General features: G+C 35.7%; 1 protein-coding gene across 2 annotated transcripts; it reads right to left on the reverse strand.

Moving 5' to 3' along the window:
- On the reverse strand, positions 1 to 25692 carry COPS2 (COP9 signalosome subunit 2; the record flags this gene model as incomplete). 2 transcript variants are annotated; one of them, XM_084239737.1, is made up of 13 exons in its annotated part: positions 1 to 145; positions 785 to 843; positions 1350 to 1432; positions 2778 to 2875; positions 5968 to 6020; positions 6130 to 6308; positions 6775 to 6949; positions 8958 to 9035; positions 9171 to 9260; positions 11176 to 11301; positions 14212 to 14289; positions 14957 to 15070; positions 25639 to 25692. In XM_084239737.1, 13 exons carry the CDS (start codon positions 25690 to 25692, stop codon positions 1 to 3), a joined length of 1332 nt encoding a protein of 443 aa, XP_084095863.1. The 2 variants fall into 2 exon arrangements, with proteins under 2 accessions (XP_084095863.1, XP_084095862.1); XM_084239736.1 differs by having other exon boundaries at positions 9171 to 9281.
- Between the last annotated feature and the right edge of the window lie 307 nt (positions 25693 to 25999).

Consider the following 25999-nt stretch of genomic DNA (forward strand, 5'->3'; position numbering starts at 1 on the left):
TTAAGCCAGTTTACTGACTACAGCCTGGTTGAGAGAATTTAGTTGGTTGGTCCATTTATCTAGTGCAGTATATCGGGCACCACCCCTCTTCTGATGATCCAGTTCAAGAAGTTGGTTGACTTGATCAATTCTGCCATGAATAGTGCTGGAAGTAAATATATAAAAGGCATGTCAACAAACCACTTTCACTAAGCCTATTTCCTGCACTGTTTCATAAAACATTCATAGCATCAATAAATGCAAAAGAAAAAAACTGCTGCCTACCTTAAAAGACAATTCAGCATTAATTGCAACACTCATTACCTTATTCAAACTGGAGATAGAAACCAATTTTAGCTACTTTTCATCAGTTTTACTGAAAAAACCAATGGGCGTAGACTTACCCAAATAATCAAGAGTAAACATAATTTGTGAAGGTTTAAAAACATCTTTTATAAAAAAAAAAACAAGTCCAAAACTTTACATACCATCCTTATAGTTAAAACACAGAAAAAATATAGTTTACTAATTAATTCACTAGCTGTATCTGGACTACACATTGAGTGAGAAATCCTTTTGAAAAATCATTAGAACTTTTTCAGAATACAGATGCTTAATATGATCATTCATTTATTAAAAACCAGCATGCACGCGCGCGCGCACACACCCCCACCCCACCCCCACATCTTATAATAGAAAAACATAGTCAGAGGGTACTTTATGAAATATCAAGAATTCCAATCGCTACCTTTGTACAATTATTTATGGAACTAAATATTTTGTGATAAAAAAGTCAAGTACTTACTTATCCAATATGCACTGCACCAGTAAGCTCTCCACATCAGCTACATCTATGTTTAACTCCTAAGACAAAAGACTTATTATAACTCTACTAATCAACTTTGAAAAGATTTCATGATCTTTATATTACTATTTAAATTCATTCCTACCAATTAACAGAAAATTAGTTCAGATAAAACTTAAAACAAATTTCATTATCACTTCAAAATATTTCTGAGAATGTAAGTCTGATAAAATCTGACTTTGCAACTTTTACAGTATATTCTCACCACAATTTTATTGTGCTTGGGGTTAATCCTTCATCAATTAAATATTTTAGCCAAAACTCTCTTTTCTACATTTTTCTTGGAGGCTAAAGGAATATTTTAAAAGAAATTTAATGATTCCTTATCTCTTTTATATTAACTGAATTTATGCCAAGAATACACAAAAAAATTCACATTAAAATCCTAAAGTTAAGCTGTATTTGAAAGATGCAGTTATTTCAAAATGTTACCAGATTAGAATTACTATTATAAATGGAAGCTAGATATACAGTGCATAACTACAAATTCCATGAATATAAATACCTTAGAAATAAAAGGAATATGTATTCTTGTGTAAGGCTTTATTAATTTTATGAGCACTTGTGTTCTGATGTTTCGCAAAAGCTCTGAAAGACAAAAATTAAAATACATTTGTATATAAGTTCGCATATTTTCATCATTGTACACATCTAAGTCATATTATTTAACTGTTTCATTTATCTTCTCATGTGACACTACCTAAAATGACCTTTTTGCTTTCTCAATAATATTCCACTCCTCATCATTTCCTGTACAGTTACCATCTTTCAAGAAGCTGATTTTTTACCAAGTTCCTCACTTTATATTCTTTCTATACCGTCAGTATATTTTATACAATGACATTATAATTTCCCCCAGTATCTTCATGTATCATGTTACTTAAAAAAATTTTTTTACAAACTAGATTGGAGTTCAAGCACAAGGTTCCTACATATTTCTATATCCACAAAATGTAATATTATTTTAGGCTCCTATAAGAACTTTGAGTGGGGTCTCCCTGGTGGTGCAAGGGGTTATAGGGCAGCACTATCAAGCCATCAGCAGCCACTGCAGCATGAGTTCAATCTCCGGCCAGGGAGCTAACCCACATGACGCAGCAGACCTCTCCTGCCTCGCCTGCTGCTCCCCTCAGCAGTGTATTTCAATAGATCTGCCTGTTTTGCTCCCCACTCTGTCTCTGGCGATTCCTCCCACTCCCTGCACTCTGATCTACGCCCCAATTCTTGTGTGCATAAATAAATAAAAATAAATCTAAAAAAAAAAAAAAAAAAAAAGAACTTTTAGTATCTACTGAAAGAGAAAAATGGTAAAGAAGAAAAGAACATTATTTCCAAAGTGTCTGGATTTTCTCAATGCATCCTGAATTTACATATTTGAATGAGTTCTTCCAATGAGAATTTTAAAAATCCTCCAGTAGCTATGTAAGTGGGAAAATGGAGATATAAAAGAGTCTCCAGGACAAAGGGATGATCTTTGTCTTTGTTAATCCAATAAAATTCACTAAAAATCTTATACACTTAGTCGTATAACAGCCTACACATTTCATAGTAAATGCATCTGAGCATTATCCACAAGAGGATTTATCAAAACATTTGTTTCTTGTCAAAATTATGTCTTAAAAAATTAACTTGAATTTAAGTAATAACACACAGTAAAGTCTAAATTTGAATAAAAATGTAAAAGGGACAGCCACCTCAAAACAAACATCATAAAAGAACTTGACTGTATCAATAACATAAAGCTGGCCTGTGATTTCTTTAAAACAGCTTTATAATTTTAACAAGTATCTATCTCATGGCAGCATTTAGTAACATTTGTATACTTTGCCTTAAACAGAAAAAAAAAAACCCCAGTCTAATTCTATGCAGCTTCAACAAGAGCTGTTTATGATAGTGGCAAAGTAATAGAATTCAGTTTGCAGAAAGAACATACCCTCAATGTGTTCCCTTATGAAAGGATCATCCATGATGTTGCTGTGATTTGTCTTTAGAATCTTTTCAAATTCAGTGATGTCATTATTCTGATAGGCACTAAACAGAAAAAGCAAAGCAGAAATTTTGACAAACATGAAAAAGATGTGTTAAATTAGTTAATTCAAAGGGCCTGTTTCAATTTTCATATGCAAAAATCTAAATTATACTAAAGTTTTTGTCATGGAAATCAGAGTTAAACACACACATCCCTTCTGCAAATAAATTTTTGTAATGCTTCTAGGGTTACATACTTTATTTATAGTTATTAAAATCTTCAATAGATCTTAGCATTTTTTAAAGAGTTGACGATAAGTTTAATAACGGCTTAATGCTTGATACTTTCTAATGAAATCACGTACTTAATTCTTAAGAAACCAGCTTTCATACACACTACTTTATGAACGATTTTGGCCTTGTCTTTCAAATAAGATTGTATATCCTTTCTGAAGATTATTCAGAAATGCAGCTTCTTAATTTTTATCTTCTAGAAAGCTACCAGCAAATGCTAAAACTTTTCAGATATTTGATTCTCAGTTCTCTCTAGTGTCAAAATCCCACCAAGCTACAGAGCAGAAACATCAGTGGTGAATAACTAGTGCCAAGTAGGACACAAAGTTGAAATGATGGAACCTGATGCAGAAGGCCAAAGGCTGATATATTATGTTCATGATTCTCTGAGGTGTCTAGTATCTACTGTTGAAATAAATTTTTAAGGCACTATGGGGATTCTAAGGTGCTGAGAAGGAAGAAGCCAACCTTCTGGATATGGCACCACTGTCTGCTTTATATGTAAGACATATCATCAGCCATTCTGCACGCCCTCTGCTGTGCTTCCATCTGTTGGGTCGCAATGTAACTTCGTGTTAGGGGCAGGTGATTCAAGTGCTTCAACAGGAATTATTTTCCTCTAGTCTGCTGGCAACTGACTAGGAAGATAAAATTAGGAAGCATTACTTTCTTACCTTATCCCAAATAATTATTGTAATATACTATAGGAAGACATACTCAAGTAATTAAAACACTTGCACACATGTATATTCCAAGAAACATTATTCCACTATTTAAGTGGCATTTGGGTCAAAATTTATCATTATAAGTTTCCAAGTTCCAACAAAGAGGCTTCACTGGAATAAATTGTCAGATATAATAACTATATGACTAGACTACATTTTAAAAGGACTAACAAATCAATCTTTAATCTATTTTAATGTATTTAAATAATTTAGCTAAAAATTAGGCCAAAACTTTCCTTAATATTTAATGAATTTTAAACTGTAATTTAATTTGAGAAACTATTTTTGAAAAGCACTATGAAGTTAGTCTCTCACCAAATCAACTCTTAATGTGGCCAAATGTAAATAGAATAATGAAACAAAGATCGAAAAAGTCACCTTTCATAACTAAAATCTATTCAATTCAACATTAGTCAAAAAAGTTACAGATGTCAGATGGTTTCACTTATCTGTGGAATATAAATACCCTAAAAATATTACAGGCAAGTAAGAGAAGACATAAAAATTTTAACTTGGCAAAAAGAAGATAATGATTACCAGAGTGAGTAGGTAAAGGGGTGAAGGGGGTGAGTGTGGGAGGCAGATAGGTTATGGGCACAGGTGGTTTGGTAGAGGGGAAAAAAGGGAAGAAACATTAATTCAATAAATATATATGGAAAAAGAAAAAAGAATTAAACAAAAGAGTGAATATCTTTGGCACAAAATAAATAATCACAAAAGAGTGATTACGTAATGTGGCAATTTAGGGTTTTCACTCCCTAACCATTTCTAGTACACCTAAAATAAACACTGCAATTTGTTACAGCTAATATTGAGGCTTCCTTAAAAATAAAAATGTAGTAACTTAAGGCACAGACAAATAAAAACAAAGCAAATGAGGACACTTTACAAAGGAATGTAATATCACGAAATAAGCAATTTTCTCTAATTATATGAGTTTATGTAAGTGACTCAAAATTCATAGTCTAACAGTAGTTTTCTTAATGAAGAAACACTATAAAGAGAAGGTCTGGCCATCTAAATTATCTACAAGTATCTGCAGAAAAAAAAGCCCTGCACTTTGTCCTTAACTATATTCTTACTGTCTTGGTAAACTCAGCTCTACTACCCAAAACAAAGGACTTAGAGAAACCTAGCAAGTTTTTCATAACTTTCTATAAAGGAAGTCTTTTAAAATCTGGGCTCCATTTATTTCTGGTCCAGGGGAAAATTTTTCTTACTCAGATTTTTTTTTGGGCGGGGCAAAAATAAGACTTCTTTACTAGATTTTATCTTCTATAATTTTAGTTAACATTAAATGGCAGGTTTTTTTAAGATGCTAACCATCATTAGTCATATCTTGCACCTCTGAAGCCTCCAAGAGATCCTTAGGTTTCTTACCATTATGACCTCCCCTGGCTCCTAACCTCAGATAATTACCTGAGGTAAACATGTTTCAGGTTATTATTTTTATCTTATTCTAGAAAATGAATAAAGAGACATGTTCATATAATCTTTCATACCGAAAATTCTTGACTTAGGTAGACCAACTTATACTCTCAGTTTGGAAAAATGCAGTTAGAAAGAGTAAACATTGTGTAATTGTTTTAAAACATCTACAATTAGTTTTCTACTGAAAAAAAAAGTGCATGGACACACAAAACAAATGAGGATTATAAGGGAAGAAAGCAGCACACACAAAATCTTGTTACTAACAGAATTAGTATAAAAAATAACTTCAGGGCCTTCCCGGTGGCGCAGTGGGTTAAGCACCATGCTGTGAAGCTGTCGCAGCCTCTGCAGCGCAGGTTCAATTCCTAGCCGGCCAAGGAGAAACCCACATGGCTTGGCAGACCTTTCCTGCCTCGCCCGCTGCTCCCCTTAGTGCGTCTGCCTGTTCTGCTCCCTTCTCTGTCTCTGGTGAATTCTCTCACCCTCCCGCACCCCTGACTGTACCCCAGTTCTTGCATAAATAAATCTTAACAACAAAAAAAAAAAACTTTAGAAGATAAAAATCTCACAAGTTGGTATACTTCAAACCAAAAATACGAAAGAGCAAATGTTAAACATAACTGAATTCTGAAAACTTTTTTCCTTTCTTTTCTTTTTAAATATTGCTTTGGGGAAATTTTCTTTAACTGAAATATAAAATCTTACCTTACTAAATTTGTCATTGCTAGAATTTCTGGATCATTTTTGTATGGTTTGGCCTAAACACAGTAAAAAAAAAAAAAATTAACTATGTTACGTACAAAGAAAAACAACACATTTCTACAAAGGATAACTAACAGAAGTTACATAATTAGAGCACACACATACCTCCTGTGAGTCAAATGGATTTATTCCCGATTTCATTAGCATATTTGCTAAGACTAAATATTTTAAGCAAGTGGTTCGTCTTGGACTTCCCGATTCATCATAATTCTTGAAGGCTTCAAAAAAATCAGTGTGTGCCTTTTCAAATTCACCTTCTCTCAAGTGCATTTTACCACCACATTCTGTAAAGAATTAAACACAAGACATTTTCAGTTCTGTAATAACAAGAATGACCATCTTATAAAAGACAAACGAAAACTATTTAAATGGTTTCCAGACTTTAATTCTATAACCTGAATAGTTCTAGAGCCCAGGTATACTTTTTAAATAATAAGCTCTTTACTTAATAACTGCTAATAAAAGCATTAGCAAATTTTTAGTCTCAGTTGAAACACAAAGTAATTTAACATGCAGCACTACAATTCAAGAACAGAACTACTGAAGATGAATTTTCCATTAATATCTTTCTTCACTGATGTAAATTTTACAAGACTAAATATTTTAATTTCTAAGACTAGATCATTTCACTGACTTCACTACCGCTTATTTTCATGAAAACAGAAACAATCTTCAAAGTCATTCAGTCACATGCAATGACAACTTGGTATCTCTCCACATCACTGCCCACCCTATCCAAACCAAACTTGCCTCTGATGACTCCCATGATGAGTGGATGAGGGATGGCAGACTTGATGTGAAGTGACTGCTCATAGAGTGCTTTAAGCTTTTTGTTATTTTTCTGTGCTGTGTACATCTGAATTTCCAAAGCATATATTTCTAATAACTGTGTACCTTTTTTCAGGTCATCTTCTCCATCATCAGTCTAGGAGAGCAAATAATAAACTTCAGTCAAGAGAGAATTCAGTAAACCTAGTAATTTTTAGTTTACATCTGAAATACCTGTTCTGTTAAAAAATGCCTACAAATTTTAGTTGGAACCTAGTGCATTAAGAACATTTCCTATAATGGACAAAAAGGAACCCATATATTCTATATACTTTGTCACTGGGTAAGGAAAAAGAGGTTATTTTTTTATGTATAAAATGTTGTAATATTTGTTTTTATCTGGTAGACTATTTCCCCAAATATTTACAAGCACTTTAGATCCACTAATTTAATCAAAAAGCACTTTCTGGGTGCCTTCCTTGTGCCTGAGTATCTCAGAGAAATACAAAGTTGAATAAGCCAAGGTTCCTGGTCTCAAAAAGTTCATAATCTAGTAGCATAATATTCAGTCAACAGAAAAATTATGTTAAGTGGTAATGATTCCAGTTCAAGTATGAATCAAGTATCTAGGAAGATGAAGTGAATGGGACATCTCCTGGGTAATGTCAAAGGAATAAAACAGATGGTGACATGAGTCTGACTTTGAGAGATGACCAACAGCCCACAAAATGTGAGCCAATAAAAACAGCATATGGTAAAGAGTCAAATAATCCTAAATATCAAATACTGACATACTACAAAGTCAGTATTATTTATTTGATCTTCCAACTTAAAATTACTATTTAGTTACTCACTAGTAAATTATAAAGAGTAAAAATTATAATATACACGATAGTTTGTACATCCAGATTACCCTTGCTATACTATGCTATTTACAATCTACATAGCATTTTTCTTATGTAACCAAACAAAACTTCTCTAGAGGGCTTTTCATATTCCTTATGTATACGCTGAAACTCTTTCACTCAGAAATGGCTTCTCTATGACTTTCATTTCACATGCAAGTGAATCCACAGTTGTTTAACAGACTAAGCTTTTCTAAGAATGTAGATAAGATGCCATTTACAGATGACTGATCTGTTTTATAAAGCAAACCTATTATGAAATATAAATTTTCCTGTTTAAAAAGCAAAATTATTAATGAAGATAGCTGCATGTTATCTAGAACACTTTCCTAATCATTTTTTCCCTATACAGAATATATTATTAAAATAATAATAGTACATGGCATTGGAAGAGCTTAACTTATTTAACACAGCATTCTACACAAAATTTAAACCAATTATCAAATAACTAATTTGATACTGCACTGTCCAAACCATGGAACTATTCAAATTTAAGTTAAATAAAATTTAAAACTCAGCAACTCTGTCACACTAATGACATTTCAAATGCTTGATGACATGTAGCTGGTGCAATCATCCTGGAGAGCACAGATACAGAATGCTTCCAGCATTACATGAGGTTCTACTAGACAGTGCTGTTACAGAGGATTCACACATTATAAACTATAACACATCTTTATTACCTATGTCCGCAGTATCTTTTTCTGAATTTCACAGAGTTTATAAATAAGAACGAAAGACTTGTTCTTAGTAAATAAAATTTTTTTTTAAAGATTTATTTATTTATTTATACAAGCACTGGGTACAGTCAGAAGCGCGGGAGGGTGAGAGAATTCACCAGAGCCAGAGCGGGGAGCAGAGCAGGCAGAAGGACCAAAGTACACTGCTGAGGGGAGCAGCGGGAGGCAGGAGAGGTCTGCCCGCCATGTGGGACCCTCGCCTGGCAGCCAGCGATGGAAACGGCGCTGCAGAGGCTGCGGGCAGCTTTGCAGCCCAGTGTGCAACCGCTGCGCCACCGGGGAGACCCGTAAATAAATTTTTTTTTTTATTGTCACCTGTGCCTCACAAAGGTAAGGATAGAAATTAGGATTAAAACAGGAAGAAATGTAATACTCAGCATTAACAAGTTTTCTTTTAACTTATTTTCTTAATTTTATTTTTGGAGTAATGTTTTAACAAAAACATTCCTAAGCAATGGTTCAAATACAATTCTTATACTTCGTTATACAGAAATATTAAGAAAAATTGAGGTAATGCTACCTGGCAGGACTGATGTAACTGACGTAAAATTTTTTGAAGCTTTCCATATTCCTCTCGTTCTAAATATAATTTCCCAAGCTGGAAAAAAAAAAAAACAAAACAAAAAACTTATTAAATGAAAAGATTTCAACAGGAGAAAGTGTGTACATGTTTAGGAGAGTTTATTAAGGACACCCACTTTTCAAAAGACAAAAATGTAATTGTGATTGTTACCTTTGTGTTTGTCTTAAACCACAGTCTATCATTCTTAGCATCTTTCAAAGCTTCCAGTGTTGTTTCATAGAATTCCTGCAGTAAGTCCATCTGACATAAAAAATCAGAATTCTATAATTGTAAACAGCAAATTTGTACCTGTTAATAAAGTTAATTTGAGCAAACTAAAACTGCATCTTTGAACTTTAATATACGTAAGATACACTATCTGTATCTTACTGAATGTCTGTGACAGTCCACAGAAATAACAAAAGCTTAGCAAAATACAGACCGAATTTACAAACAGTTTTAAGTGTCAAGATCTTTCTGTGATTTCTTAAAACAACATTCAGAAAATACCTAATACTCTAACAGTGTGGGATCATCCTTTGCAATCTAGTAACTCATTTTCTATAAATAAAAGTAATAATGTGCGCTATTAATGTACATTAATAGTGTTTATCATATTCACTCAGTTCTTTTTTGGTACCCACTATGTGGCAAACAATAAGCAACCTGTTAAAGGAATAAAGGATAAACTGTTTCATCAAACTTCTTCTATAAATTTGACTAATCAATTAACCAGGCTACCTGACTTTTATGTTACTGGTAAACTGTGGCAGTTGGGTGGAGGGAAAAGTTGAGTATAATTTTAGGTGTGTCTAACATTCATCAATTTACCAATATGAGTGTGAATTTTTAATGGAAATCATTATTTGTTTTCAGTATGATAAGCTCCCCAGCCCATATCTGCCACCAACTATTTCTGGCTTTGTTTTTGTTTGAATACCTAATTCTTTAGCTCCATACCTAACAAAATCAAGGGATAAGAGGGTCAAGAGAATAAGAGAGCTTGATACTTTCAGTAAAGGCTGCGTATTTATTCATCGCTGAGAGCCATCTCATATTGAGGAAGCCGAGTGTCACTGACCCAATATCTGTTCTTATTTTCAAAAGACAAAAAGCTCACATATAATAGCATGCAGCAACATGCAGTCTTGAAGTTTTAAAATTATTTAAAAATTTAAATATCTGGCATAACACTTATAAATAACATACCAAAAATTTTTGATGACACGTTTATAAAACTCAGAAAACATTTTTCCACTTAAGAAAAGTTCCTCAATATTTAACAACCCTAGAATTAGACTATTAGTGCTAACGTTCTAGTAAAACATGTAAGTTTATCTTCCTCTATTTCTATTACATATATTTAAGATATAGAGTAAAAGTAATAAACTTCCCCCTCAAATCAAAATGACATCTACTAAAAATAACAGAATGAAAGACACTTATTCTGAGATGAGCATTTTTATTATAGTATGAAAATACCAAATGTTCTAAGAAATAGTAAAAGACAGAGAAGACTCCTTGTGCTCAAATATATAAGAAATAAGTTTAGGATTATGTTGCTTAAAAGAATATGACCAAATAGTACATTTAAAAATTATCCTTGCAATAAAATTACTGCTCTTAATAACTATAACTTAAGCTAAAGAGCATATAACTCCCAGAACCTATTGCAGTTTCTTCATTATTAAATATACTTCCTTTCATCTACCGATCTTTTGTAGAAGCATTTACTGAACACCCAATGAGTAATGCCAAGATCCAGCTTATACACCTACAAGCTCTCCCCTCAACGATCTTTATCTAATAAATCTACACAAATCAGCTCTGATTCATTGTTTAGTATTTAACAGTAGTGGTTAGTAAAAGCAGTGGAGTTTATTAGAAAGAACTATTATATATAATACACAGGAATCTAATATATACCTGCAAAAGCTGTGTATAGATTAAGTCAGTATCTGAAGATATTAAAGAGATTAAGCTAGAATTACTAACTTTTACTATCACATAATTAGTGATATAATTAAGACAGTACACATTATTTTCAAAGTGTGTCTATATCTAGAATAGCTCCTTAAATAGACCCTCTAAGCCTTTAAAAAAAGAACCAAACCTTTAATATAATCAACAAATACAATGATAAGTACCATGAAGGAAAAAAACAACCTAATCTAACCTGTTTAGAAGTGGAGATATAATCAAGAATAGAATTAATGGATTTTTCTGAATAATTTCTTGTGACTGCACTCCGGATATAGGTCAATAGTTGCTTATATCTGTTCATCATTTCTGGAAAGTTTGTCTGAGAGGGAAGAAAAGTGAATAATTAGATACATTCATTTATGTATTAAAATATATGTACATATGAGCAAGATTATAGTACATTTACTACATAATTGAAAAACAAAGTTTTATAATAGAACTGCATGTAAAAGAAACACTAAACATTTCATCTTAAATTTGAAGTGATTACTCAAATTTATAAAGTTTGCCTATAAAAAGGAAAAGATACAATTTATAGATTCTCCGATTTTCAGATACTTCCTCACTGTACAATAAACACATTTATTTATTTATTTATTTATTTTTTAGAGGCATGTTTTTTATTTATTTATTTATTTGTTCGTTTGTTTTTGTTTATACATGCACTGGGTACAGTCAGAAGCGCAGGAGGGTGAGAGAATTCACCAGAGCCAGAGCGGGGAGCAGAGCAGGCAGAAGGACCGAAGCACACTGCTGAGGGGAGCAGCGGGCGGCAGCAGAGGTCTGCGCGCCATGTGGGACCCTCCTCTGGTGGCCGGGGAGCAGCCGGGAATCGAACCGGAGCTGCAGAGGCTGCGGGCAGCTTCGCAACCCAGCGCTCAACCGCTGCGCCACCGGGGAGGCCCAAAACACATTCATTTAAACCATAAAAACTACTAAAATATTACTAGGCAAAATAATTGGTCTATGAATAATAAATCCAACTTTTCAGATGCCTTGGGTACCAGCTATGCAGATATTAGCTCTATTCCGAAGGTTTACCCCTACATCAGAAAGCTGTCTATCAATCATTACATGATTCTTTTCTGTATATTTTGGCTGCTTCTACATTAAAATGTGAAGTGAAAGAATCTTTTCAAGTCCAGGTACTCACTATCAAGAAAAGTCTTCCTCTGTAAGGATCTACTTAATAGTAGATGAACTTAACTAATGTTGCTATTCTTTGCAGGACTGCACTATTGTGATTATTCCAGGAAACATGAAAGATCTGAGGAAATAAAGGACTACTAGTGAAATTACTAGCCCTTAAGAATTTCAGTGGAGGGTCCATGATCCCACAAAGAATATCATGAAAATCTAACCATATCACATTGTAGTCAGTCCCTATAATTTCCAAGTGCTGTTTAGCACTGTTCTCCTTCCCTTCATCCTACTGGGTTCTACCCTACTTTCAATCAGGGAGATGAAGGATTGGAAGATAGAATAGAATGCCTCTTTTCTTGACTCATAGAAAATATCGTTTATTAGTGTAAAGAACAAATGAATGATAATATACTTTCCCTGCTTAGGACTATGTTTGGCCCCAGGATACAGCATAAGGGTCAAGAAAAGAAAACAGGAGAAGACTCCCTGAAGCCTTCTAAGCAAGAATTCAATTACAAAGAAGAAAACAGTGGTAGGAGTGGGTGAGAAAAAATGGACAAATCAATGGAAAAAGTCTTAGCAATATATATCAACCTACTTTTATTTCCAATTACCATGTGGGGATAAATAATACATAACATACCATCAGTGAGCTGCTAAAACCTAAGTTACAGAATATATCTTATTGCGGAAAGGAAAATTAGTAATATGTCTATACCAACTTTGAGATTGTATCTTGATTCTAAAATAGGGTTTTAGCAGAAGGTGATTTTGAATTCATTTCCTTATGCTATAATAACCTGAAAGTTCGGTTTTTCAAAAATTATGTTAGTGTAATTAAAGACAAAGAGAAGATTAGGTGAACTGGTTTTATGTGTAGTGGTGAACGCACAGCGGTTGATTACCAAGTCTTCTAATGTTTACTGCTTAAAACCATATATAGCAACAGGGACCCCACTCTGAATCCAACTAGAAAATGAGGGGGGGGCAGGTAGAAGCTGAAACTACTCTTATAAACCACAACTTATCATAGATGCTCATAGACTAAATAAGATGTAAAGAATGTAACTGACTAAAACAAAGTCCTGTTCTTGTGGAGCTTACAACCTAGGGCAGAGGCAGTGGTGGTGGTGGTGGCAGAAAGGCAATAAATAAACAGATCAAGTGGTGATATATGCAAAGAAGAAAAACAGCAGGTAAGATGAAAGTAAGTGATGACAAGAAGGATGCTGTTTTTATATAAAGCAATTAGGGGAAAGCCATCTTGATATATGGAGACATTTGAACAGATACCTGATCAAATGAGGAAAAGAAGCATACGGTTTTCTGAGAGGAGCGTCTGGGGCAGAGGAAACAAGTACAAGCATTTATGAAGGAATGTGCTTGGGAAGACATGAGGAACAGTAAGGATATCAGTAGGGGATAGAAAACAAGCTCAGAAAGGAAGCCAGGGGCTTGTATGGCATTTGGATTTTATTGAGGACAGTGGAGATTACTAGAAGATTTGATGCAAAGGAATGACATAATCTGATTTATGTTTTAAAAACATCATTCTGCTGCTTGTAGAAATGACTGTCACAGGGCAAGGATGGATCAGTTAGGGGTGACTAGAATAATCCAGCTGGGAGAGGCACTAGAGTAGCACAGGTATAAAGGGTAAGCAGCAGTTAAGACACTGGATATATTTTGAAGATATATAAAACTAACTTACTATTGAATTTACTTGTAGGGTAAGAGATAAAGGAGACAAAAATAATGCTAAGACCAACGCTAATCAGTGGAAGGGAGTGCTGTAATAAGAAGCAGAATTTTAAAACTCCAAAATAAACACTAACACTTTGGAGAAAAGCCACTCCATTGCCAAATACTATCTGTATCTAGAGGACAGATTTTTTTAAACAGAAAATTTTATATCATGTGCAAAATTTTTAAACTGAGTATTATAGTTTTATGTTACAAAACCAGGCTAAATAGGAAACATAGCACCAGAATTATTTTAGGAAAGTACACATAATGGCATGTTGCCATAAGATTTTTACCTATAAAATTTCATTATTAATTTAATTCTCCTTGAAACAAATCTTACCAACTTGAAGTTAATCTTAATCATTTGTTTCAGTGCTTTAAATCCCCATTCTCCTTTTTCACCTTCTAGTTCCAAAACCTGGAAAAAGAAATTTTCAGTCTAACTTAGTATTAACTTCTAATCACAACCTATGTCAAAAGAATTAGTTTAGAATTAATTTTACATAATCATGAGAAACATTTACAAGAATTCTACCATTTACCAATACCATTTTAAAAACACTTAAGAAACAAGTCTTAAAATGCTTACTCAAGGATAAGTGAACTTAATTTGATGTTTTATTCATCAAGAGATTTAAATAAGAACTACTTCTTGATTATTATAAAGTCCCAGAAATACTTTATGATTTGAATAATGCATTGTAGGAATAACCCAAAAGTCTATCGATAGTCAAGAAATCATAGCACTTAATAGTGAAATCAACACCTTTATGATCTGCCCCAGAAAGAAGGAACAAGATTGCAGGTATAATACCTTTTGACCATCACATAGGCTCTCCTACTAGAACCATACTAGTTTTTCAAGACAATGGCCCTGCTCTGTATATTTCCCTGCTTGAATTAAAAACAAACAAACAAACAGCACAGACCTTTTGAAATATCTGCTTGGGTTACACAATGTGAATTTACTGCCAAGTATCCAAACACATTTTTCAGATAAAATTACTTGAAACTTATTTGATTTAATATACCATTAAAAAAAAAATAAACTGTAAGACACAGAATCAAGCAGAAAAAATATGAACCTTTTGGAAACTGCTTAATGCTGCTTTTGGGTCATCTTCTTTTAATGCTTTGGAATTATAGTACTGATTTTCCAAATCCACGTTTGGCTCCGAGTTACTATCTTCAGAGTATTCCTGTGTGTTGGAAAGAGAGATTAAAATGAACGAAAGGAAACAAGAAAGACGAGAAACCCACACTTCATTGTTAAAAGTAAATATTACTGGGTCTCCCCTGGTGGCGCAGCGGTTGAGTGCTGGGCTGCAAAGCTGCCCGCAGCCTCTGCAGCACCAGTTCCATCCCCAACGCTGGCGAGGGTCCCACATGCAGACCTTTCCTGATGCACCAGCTGCTCCCCTCAGGAGTGTATTTCGTCAGTCTGCATGTTCTGTTCCCCACTCTGGCTCTGGTGAATTCTCTCACCCTCCCACACTTCTGACTGTACCCAGTGCTTGCATAAATAAATAATCTTTTTTTTTTTTTAAAGTAAATACTACTAAGATGGAAAAATGAAACATTTCTACAAAACAAGCTTGTTTTTACTTTACATAGGTAAAGTGCCACTGATATTTAACCATTATTTAAAAGTAAGGGGACGGGTCTCCCCGGTGGCGCAGCAGTTGAGCGCTGGGTTGTGAAACTGCCTGCAGCCTGTGCAGCGCCAGTTCGATCCCTGGCTGCTCCCCGGCCAGCGGAGGAGGGTCCCACATGGTGCGCAGACCTCTCCTGCCGCCCGCTGCTCCCTTCAGCAGTGTACTTCGGTCCTTCTGCCTGTTCTGCTCCCCGCTCTGGCTCTGGTGAATTCTCTCACCTTCCCGCACTTCTGACTGTACCCAGTGCTTGTATAAATAAATAAATAAATCTTCAAAAAAATAAATAAAAGTAAGGGGAGGGGGAAGCCAAAATCAAGTGATTTTTGTAGTAGTACAATAGAATCATTTCATTTTTTTCAGATCAAAATTACAATTTCCATAGAACCAAAACAAATTCTGAATGTAAAGAACTACTATTTGCCAATGACCTCCAATTCTGTAATGGTTAACCCTTTTGATCACTGAATCGGAGAAAAACGGAATGTAAATGTTAATTGCTCATCTTTTGTACCATAATAATTTCCTCTACTCCCTAAGTGTAAATTTCATTATTTTAACAGGGTCTATCTACCAAGGATGGAAATTTCAACATGCAGGATAATCTATTCCTAAATACAATCATGTAAGTAAAAGTATTTGTCTTTTATGTGTAGTCCACATTACTCAATAGCTGTTTAGTTATATTAATGTAATTTAACTTTGTAACAAATCAAAATAAGTAAATAGTGAATTTATATAATTTTATGTGACTTTCATCAGATAACTCAGTTTTCAGTACTTAATAAAGCAGAAAACAAAACTGGAAAAAAGCTACAACTTTGTGCAGGAATACAAACTAGAGTTTAAAATAGTTTCAAACATGGATTAGTATAATGGAAATTATTATTTAATAACACAAGATTAGTTCTCCAGCTATCAGTCATCACAAAGTACAAGTGAATAACAAATTAAGAAAAATACCTGGAAGTAAACACAAAAAGGTAAGAACAATATAACAGCACGGTTTCTACATTCAATATAGTTAACACCAGAGATATGTATGAAAAATTCTATAATATTTCTTAAAGGTACAAGAATTAAGAGTTATATAGTATTGGAAATTTCAAAAATACATAAACATGAGATGAATTTTTGCTGTGTCCAGTAGATGGAAGGAGATATTTGATGTCAATATAAAACCAGTTTTATCTAACCACAGTGGCTTTGTAATGTGCGCCCTCTGGAGGATAATTACTTCCTGTGTAAGAACAAGAAGCGCTGAGACTAAGATTTAAGATCAATAATTGAGTAATGTTTAACATATGAAAGTCCATGGAACACTTTTCTGTTTCGAGATAAAAATTCTAAATAGTAAATAAATTCCATAAATGTTCATTCACTTCTTAACCTGTAACCCAGGTTTGACTACAATGAAAGAGATGAAACTAAAAAAAGAATTAATAAAGAACGAAAAAGCCAATTGTACATCAAATGATGCTGTGACAATAATGGCTTCCGAGGCTCATTTTGAAAGATAAATGAGTTTGCTGCTAGACAAAACGGAAAAGGGGAGAGAGAACAGCAGATACAAAAATAACATAAACAGGAGAAAACTAAAGAACTAAAAGCAGTCACTTTATTGGGACATAAAAATGTTACTGATTCTACCTTCAACATAACTTTCAAAAGCATCCACGCCCCACCCCCTGGCGACCACCCTAGCCTACCAAGTCCTCTTCTCCTTCTACACTGAGTAGCCTTCCCAATCTCATTTTTAACCTGTAAATTCCAACATTCTTATAGTAAGTAGCAAGCATAATCTTCATAAAATATAAAGTATATCTTTCTTTTTTTTTTTTCAAAAATGACTTCCCATTGCTCTTAAAATCAAGTTCAAAAATCATCAGATCTGACTCCTGATTGTGCATCCACTTGTATGTCCCATCAAGTTGTCCCCCATTCACTATGCAGCAGCCACTCTGATCTTAGCTTCACAAGTGACCAAACTTGGACCCACCTTTACATGTCATTCTCTTCTCTCCCTCTCTCTTCATCGGTTAACTACTTGCTTATCATTATAGCTGAAGTGTCATCAGTAAAGAATCACAGCTATAAAACCTATTTTATTTCCTTGGAAATCAGTTCTACTCTAGCTAACTGTTCAATAGCATACAGGAATAGATAGATGAATCAGAAAATTACTTTTCTACAATCCAAATCTTTAGAATGTACTCCTGGTCTGGAAATAAATATTTTTGATTTATAGTTATCACAAAGTCTCTTCTTCAAAGTCCATTAATTTTGGTTTCTTTGCCCACAACAGATTAGAAAAAAGAAGAGGTAAGTAGAAGCTAATAGACACTCAAAATGACAGTAGGACATGGAATTGCCAGCAAAGAGGAAACGGAAATTACTATTTTAAGAGTTAGGAATGTTAATTTCAATTATCTGGAAATTAATGAACTTTTATAATATTGCTCAAGACAGGAAACTTTACATTTCCTGCCATGACTAATTCAATCACTGAATCCCACACAAGATAAGACTGGCTACCTGCAGCTTCTGTGGGATGTGGCTGGTTTCAGATTAATGATATTTTAAAATTTTAGATGTTATAATTTCCTAAGAGCACAATGATCAAAATAAGACTTCATCTAGCCCCAAATATTTTATCAATTTTTTCTTTTGGTGTTATGGATTATGTGGACTAAGAAGTGCAATACCTAATTGTCCCCCCATAATTGCAATTCAACTCTTAAAATGTTGATGATACCTAAGAATTGGCACAAGAACTGATATGTTCTGATTGGCTTCTTATAGTTAAGCGGTCCCCTGATAAGATCTGGAACACTATATTCCTATGGCTTGAACCAGCCTCCACGACATCATTAACTCACCTGTCATTAGAGCCCAGCAGATCAAACCATCATCACAAGCTGTGCTCTACAGCAAAATACTATTCACTTATTACAGAAGCATGACTTTTTTTTTAAACTGGTATTTTGAAAAGTCATCAGAAGAACTCTGTTCGGATACTGTTTACACTCAATGAGAATCTTTGGTATATACCAGCAATTAAGTGTTGTTCAAACAAATGCAAATCAAGTCTTTCCTCCTCAAGCTACTCATGGTCAGATATAATGAAAATGAAACAGGGCCTCCCTGGTGGCCTAGGGGTGAAGTCTCAGGGCTATCACTACGACAGCCTGAGTTGGATCCCCAGCCAGGGAACTGACCCACATATAATGCAGCAGACCTCTCCCGTCTTGTCCTCTGCTCCCCTCAGCGGTATACTTCAGTGACTCTATCTGTTCTGCCTCCACTGTCTCTGGTGAATCCTCTCACCCCCTGAGACCTCTAGCCTACACCCCAATTCCTCTCTGCACCAAAAAAAAAAAAAAAAAAAAAAAAAAGAAACAGCAATATAATACAATACAATAAAAGCAGCAATAGGCATATTCTAGGTACAGAGGCAGCTCAAAAAAGGAGTAATCAACTACTTTTGAATTACAGGATGGGAACGTTACCAGAACTAGGTCTACTTAGTTCCACTAACCAGAACTACTTTTAGTATGAACAGGAGTTGAAGGGACGACAAAGGGCATGTGAGGCAAGTTCATATGTATAAATGGCACTCATATACGGAAGAACTATGAATAATTTTGCCCAAAGCAAAGGATGTGGGTAAAGGGTTGATGAGATGCTGTTTCCAGGGAGAAGAACAGGACTAGAAGTCTAGCAAGGAGTTTAGGTCAAACAGAACCACGAGAAGATTTTACCAGGAAATAATCATTATTTGTGTTCTAGAAAGAGCAACGAAATAGCCCACTGGATATTCTTCAGCAGTCTCACCAAGAGATGATGAAGTCTAGATTCCAAGTAGTAGGAAAGAAAGAGGATAAATAAAAGATGTCAGGCCTCCCCGGTGGCGCAGGGGTTGAGCGCTGGGTTGCGAAGCTGCCCGCGGCCTATGCCGCGCCGGTTCAATCCCCGGCTGCTCTCCGGCCACTGGAGGAGGGTCCCACATGGCGTGCAGACCTCTCCTGCCACCCGCTGCTCCCCTCAGCGGTGTACTTCAGTCCTTCTGCCTGCTCTGCTCCCCGCTCTGGTGAATTCTTTCACCCTCCCTCGCTTCTGACTGTACCCAGTGCATGTATAAACAAAACAAGCAAGCAAACAAATAAATAAAACATGCCTCTATTAAAAAAAATTAAAAAAAATAAAAGATGTCAACTGATATTAAGGATATAAAATAAAAAGAGCCCATCATATGGGCATAAGCTAAAGGGAAATAAACTTATCTTTAATAATTATTGATGGCTTGGTTACACACAGTGCCACTAGTCAGAATAGGGTTAACAGGAAAAGTACTAAATAAATATTGCTGTCCTATATTCCCTATGTCAAGAAAATAGATTATAATTTGTAAAAGCTTAAGAAGTTTTTTAAAAGGCAAAACTGAAATTTTAATAGGTACCTTAAGAATGCTTTAAAAGGCAAAGATCTAAGTAATAAATAAAAAAGAAACAAGCACTTGAACATTAAACAAGCACTTGAACAAGGGATTAAAAAACAGTGACATTCATAATAGATCCACCCATATTTGTGTATATATGTATATATAAAATAACTCATGTTCTGATATCTCTCTGAATCTATTCTTCCTTCCCCAAATATGCCACACAATTTAAAATCTTTGCTTTGGCATAAACTGTTCTGCTAGTTATTTTTCCCTCCTAACAAACTTTCCACTTTTCGTCAATGATGCTCCCCTGCCCTAATCCTCCTGGGAAATGTATTCATCAAGGCTTACTTCATGCTTCTTTCTCCAATTCCTAGGAAAATAAATTTTCTTAGTTATGCTTCTACATGACAAGCATCTCTCTAACATGGAGCTTTGTGTGAATGTTGTTCCCACTTTCCCCTATCTGCCCTCCAAGGAGGTTTACAGAAGCAGGAACTTTCTCATCATCTTGGTATCATCAAAACCTGGTCTATTACAAATGCTCAATAAGTGCTTAATTAAAATGAAAAGTGAGTGACTGTTCCAAAATAACACAATAGCCATTAGCTGGGGCTAACTTTCATTTCAGTCTGGATTGCATCCACTGCTAAACAGGGACAGTTCCATAGTCTACCTACCTATTCACATGTCTGTGGCTAATAGAAGTCTTAAGAAGAACATACTTAAGAAGTATGTTCCAGGAAAACGATGTTTGCTGAACCTTGACCACATCTATACAGCTATACCAGATGCCGGGCATACAAAGAAGTAAGAGACAAAGTTCCATTATTGGAAAGGACTAGTTATAATCCAAAGCCTAGGTAGCCATTTGTGGTTTAGCCATTCATGAAGTCATTAAAACTTTTAGAAAGTTCACTAAAGCTAATAGGTCCTAGTTTGTTATCTATGGTATAAACTGAAACATTCTTTTATTTGTCCTAAACTTTCAGTCTTCAAATTACATCTCCCATAGACACATCATAAAAGTGAGCTTTTTTTTTCTTTTTTAAAAGATTTATTTATTTATTATACAAGCACTGAGTACAGTCAGAAATGCGGGAGGGTGAGAGAATTCACTAGAGACAGAGGGGAGAGTAGAGCAGGCAGACTGACAAAGTACACTGCTGAGGGGAACAGTGGGCGGCAGGAGAGGTCTATGTGCCATGTGGGACCCTCGCCTGGCAGCTGGGGATTGAACTGGTGCTGCAGAGGCTACCGGCAGTTTTGCAACCCAGTGCTCAACCGCTGCGCCACGGGGGAGGCCCAAAAGTCAGCTCTTGTTTTGACTATCCCACCAATTTGTCATGTAAATTTAAGTAAGTCACCCACACTGGATTTTAAGTTCTTCTCTGTCAAATACTGTGTCTGAACCCAATAGAAGTTTCTGATTCTCACTGAGGCCTAAGTGTTGTTTGTGATACAATACAGAAGTTCAATTCATTCTGTTGCATATTCACAGCCTACAGATTTAAGGCAGGGGTGAAAAGCCTTAAATCAATGTTGTTCTTAGCACTTAAGAGCTGACTCCTATTTATCATTTAGTATCCTTGTTTAAACCTCTCTATTTTCACTGTACAGGGTGTACTCTGTATGCAACAGGTGTTTATGAAAATGCACCAAAACATTTATTTCAAACCAACTTTTTTTTTTTTTTGAAGTAGTAACTTTAGAAAGTAGTAAAATCGTCCTAGATATAACTGGCATGACATATTAAGTAACGCTTAAAATTAGCTTCATTAGTTAAATGTTTCTAACTAAAACAGCACTATCCAGTTTAACAGCCCACTTTATTTATCAAATGTGACTCTGACATCTACAAAAAGGACAAATCTGGCAATAACTTAAGTTAAAAAAAAGCACACACTGTTTACAGCAGCAAAAAAAATAGGCCAAATCCTTATCAATAGAGAACTTGCTATATTAAGCATGACACATCCATACAGTCAATGCAGCTGTAAAAATGAGCAAGATCTTTGCATACGTCTCTGTAATATCTCAAACAAATTAAAAAGCAAAGTGCAGAACTATACACACAAACATATATAAAACGTTACACATATCCTGGTTTTTTAAAAAAGGGATAAAATGTGTATTTGGTTATCTATGGGGAATATAGCAAATGAGAAAGAACAAGGGAAGGCAAACATTTTTTATATTTTGTTTAGAGCATGTGCAGGTATTATTTTAAAAAGTTAGGTTAAATAAATATACTTCAGGTTCTGAAGACAATTTTGTACGAGGAACTCAAAAAAAATTTGCGCAATGACAAAATCAATTTGACCTCCCAAAAGCAAAGTTAAGATTTTTGTTGATCATTTGTACTCTGTAACTCCCCAAAATATCAGTTCAATGTGAAAGGTTCACAGGAAATAAATTTTACTTTTCTAGATACTTCAGATTTTCCTGGCATTTTTCCTATATTTTTCCTACCCAAGAAAGTATTTTATTCTCACCCAATAACATAATACGGATTACATAATTTTCATTTTTTTAGAATTCATTTTTTACATCATTGTTCATTTTAAAACAGGATTACATATCTATAAGTGGCTGTGTGTTCACTATGATAGCATGGGCACTGATGCCTTCCTCTCCTAACTGAAGGTTTTCAATTATAGCACCCCTCCCACAAAGGAGGGCCAGCCACTGGCCACACAGATTTGAGCTGGGTCAATCAAAGTACTTGCTGAAGGTTTTCCAGCCAGAATTAGCAAGGAAGACTCTCAGGCCTTTAGGGTTATAATATTAGGAAGATGCCGAATTACATCTGTGAATGCAACGTGAGGGCAATTAAACCACTAAGCAAGGAAAGCAACCCAGGAAGAAACAGAAAAAATTCTAAATCTGTAAAACTTCAATGGATTAAGACATTTATCAGTACCATCCCCAGCTTCTCGATTCACTACTACATTCTCATGCTTAGAAAATTCCTGTTTCTGCCTCTTATATGAAGTCAAGCATATTTAATGCTTTTTATTTGTTTCTTCTTTTTTAATCAAATTGGTTCCCCCTTCTTTTAGATCTTGCTCACAAATCATTCTTTAGTTTCTAGCATTAAAAACAACAGAGATTTAGAAACAGATTTTTACTTTTTCTGCTTGTATCCTACCTATTTCCACTATTGGAAAAAACAAAAAGTGACTCAGAACATTACAATTTATCAAGGACAACCTATAAAAGTTATGCTGAATATATCTATGATCAAAAATATTCATGGCGCTAGTTAACATTTTGACTAAAAGGAGGTGATGGCAAACTTTCCAAAACACAATACACTAATAAAAAAAGTTTCCTTAAACTAGCACTCTTTGAATCCCAAAAATAAACAAAAAAGGCAAATAACTATTTAAAAACACTTCTCTTTTGGTAATATGTAGACACGAAATGGCAACCACCTCCCCCTTTTTAAAAACATAATGGTTTAAGGAAATTAACTGAGAAAAAAAATACTAAATAAATATTATGCTAACAGAGTTAAACTATTAGTAGAGCATAAAGGCTTTCACCGTTTTACATCTGAGTGGGAAATCAGAATTTTATCTACCTAACAGAGATATGGGAGGAGGGACAACTACTTAACAGGATGGGGGGGAGATAATTTAATAATGTAGTAGTACAAAATCTTAGCTTTTCTGATTAAGAAATTAAAAAAAGTTAATATAACTACACATTCAACTTTATATTGTACATGCAGGGTAGGCCCTAAAAGGCTGGAGAAACAGTCAAGTTAAGTGATGTTTAACTAAAATTCTTGAAAAAATTCATGATTTCACGGGACATTAAGAGTCTCATTGCTATTCCTACATTACATTCTCAGTGATGATCTTTTGGTTAATCATAGTGCTAATAAATCATGTATTCAATAAACTATTGCTTAGGAAAGAGAGACAATCATAGTGCTAATAAATCATGTATTCAATAAACTATTGCTTAGGAAAGAGAGAAGCAAAATCATTTAAAACCACAAACATTTAAAAGAAACGCTTCCACAGTTATAAAGGCAACTGTTAAGAGGTAATGAATGAAAATGCTAAGATATCACAAGTTACACATTCTTAACTAACTGAAGGCTCTGCCTACAACTGGCATGATGTGCAAAGACAAAATGCAAGGCAAAAGTCCTTATTAATAAAACTTTACATTTAAGAATCATCAAAACCTCTACTTTGACTTGAAGCGAGTATTTCCCTCACTCTTTTGCAAGTGTATCTCCATTTAAAATAGAACGATTAATTTGAGATGATATACAAAGGAACTGTACTAAATCAAAATGGCATTTTTTTTTAAGATTTATTTTTATTTATTTATGAATATAAGAACTGGGGTCTAGGCCAGAATTGCGGGGGTGGGGGGTGGTGGTGAGAGGATTCACCAGACACAATGGGGAGCAGAACAAGCAGATCGACTGAAATACACTGCTGAGGGGACCAGTGGGGGAGACAGGAGAGGTCTGCTGGGCCAAGTGGGTTAGCTCCCAGGCGGGGGAATCGAACCCATGCCGTAGTGGCTGGTGATAGCTTGATAGCCCTGAGACTTTAACCACGGCGCCACCAGGGAGGCTCCAAAATGGCATTAAATTAGTATCTTGAAAACACCTGCACTGAAAATGTAAGATATAGCAGTCAGTCTTCCCTAAGCATTTACGTTACAACTTTATAATGCAGCATCACCATAACATACAAGAACCATGCCCCAAACACCAGCAAAATAAAGTCAACGCTAATTCTTGATCTGATAAGTTTTCTTAATGCCTACACAGATAACGTTTTTGAATATATACCGGAAATACCAGTGAATTTAATTCCCCCTGTCCACAATAAATTCCTTCGTAAGTTAAACCTCTGTTTTAAAAAAAAAAAAATCACCATTCAGCTACAAAAATTAGTTCATTTCTACACTGTTGATATTTTTAACTTTGACTCCTGGTAAATTTGTAAGCCAAGAAAGTCACTGAGTCAATCCCCTAATTTTACCTCCTCCCCAAGCAAACAAATAGTAAAACCTCCTTCCTAGTTTTTCTCTTTCAGTAACACAAGTAATTGAACAACCGTTTCGCAGTTATTCTTGCTCAGAATTCTCCCCTGCACCTTCACCTTAAATCCAAACGGACCCTGGACAAGACTAAATGAAGCTATGTTTCCAGGAGACGCAAAAGTGGCTTTCAGCGGACAGGCCCGGGGGCAGCAAGGCCCCCCCAATTTACAGGCCCTTCTTCCAGCATTTTGCACCCGCGAAATTTAAGTGTGAAGAAGAGGGGGCCCGGGGCGCCTGTCCCGAAAGGGCCCCGCCGGGGCCTAGACCGCTGCACGGTCCCCGAAGCGGATCGCGCGGTGGGGAGGGGGGAGGAGGCACCTGGAACCGGACGTCGGAGGCCGAGGTGTCCATGTAAACCCAAACACGCCACCCCCGGGACCCCCTTCCCTGTCTTTTTACCATCCCCTCCCCCAAGCTAGTGAAGCAGGGCCCGGGCCCGGTGCGGGAAGGGGGAGGAGGTAAACCCGTCCTGTCACTGCACCCGGAGCGGCTGGAAGGAGCGCACGTTCTACGGGGCGAGGCCGCTGCCTCTCCTGCCCCGACCCTAAAGCCAGACACCCTCTCCAGCCCCAGGGTCCCATCCGCTGCGCCTCACCAGGTCGTAGTCCTCCTCATCATCGCACATGAAATCATCCTCCATGTCAGACATCTTGGCTGGGAGGGGGAGGGGGGAGGAGAAAGTGGAGACAACCTCCTCCCACAATCCTCCGCGGCCCAGGGCGTCACTCCCAGCTTCTCCTCGTCTTTCCGTCGCTCTTAGAGGAGCTCAGTGTTTCCTTCCGGAACATATTTGCTCGGCCCGGAGAGGATTCGCTACGACGCCTAAAGGGAGTGCACCGGTCCCTCTTCCTGCGAGACGTTTGGTGCCTTAGCAACTAAGCCTAGCAACAGGGGAATTGTCGGGAGCTGGGGATCTCAGCTGAAGGGCCTGGGAAACCTTGCGCTAATATTAGCAG

The sequence above is a fragment of the Talpa europaea genome (genome assembly GCF_964194135.1).
Source record: "Talpa europaea genome assembly, chromosome: 8".
Classification (NCBI taxonomy): domain Eukaryota; kingdom Metazoa; phylum Chordata; class Mammalia; order Eulipotyphla; family Talpidae; genus Talpa; species Talpa europaea.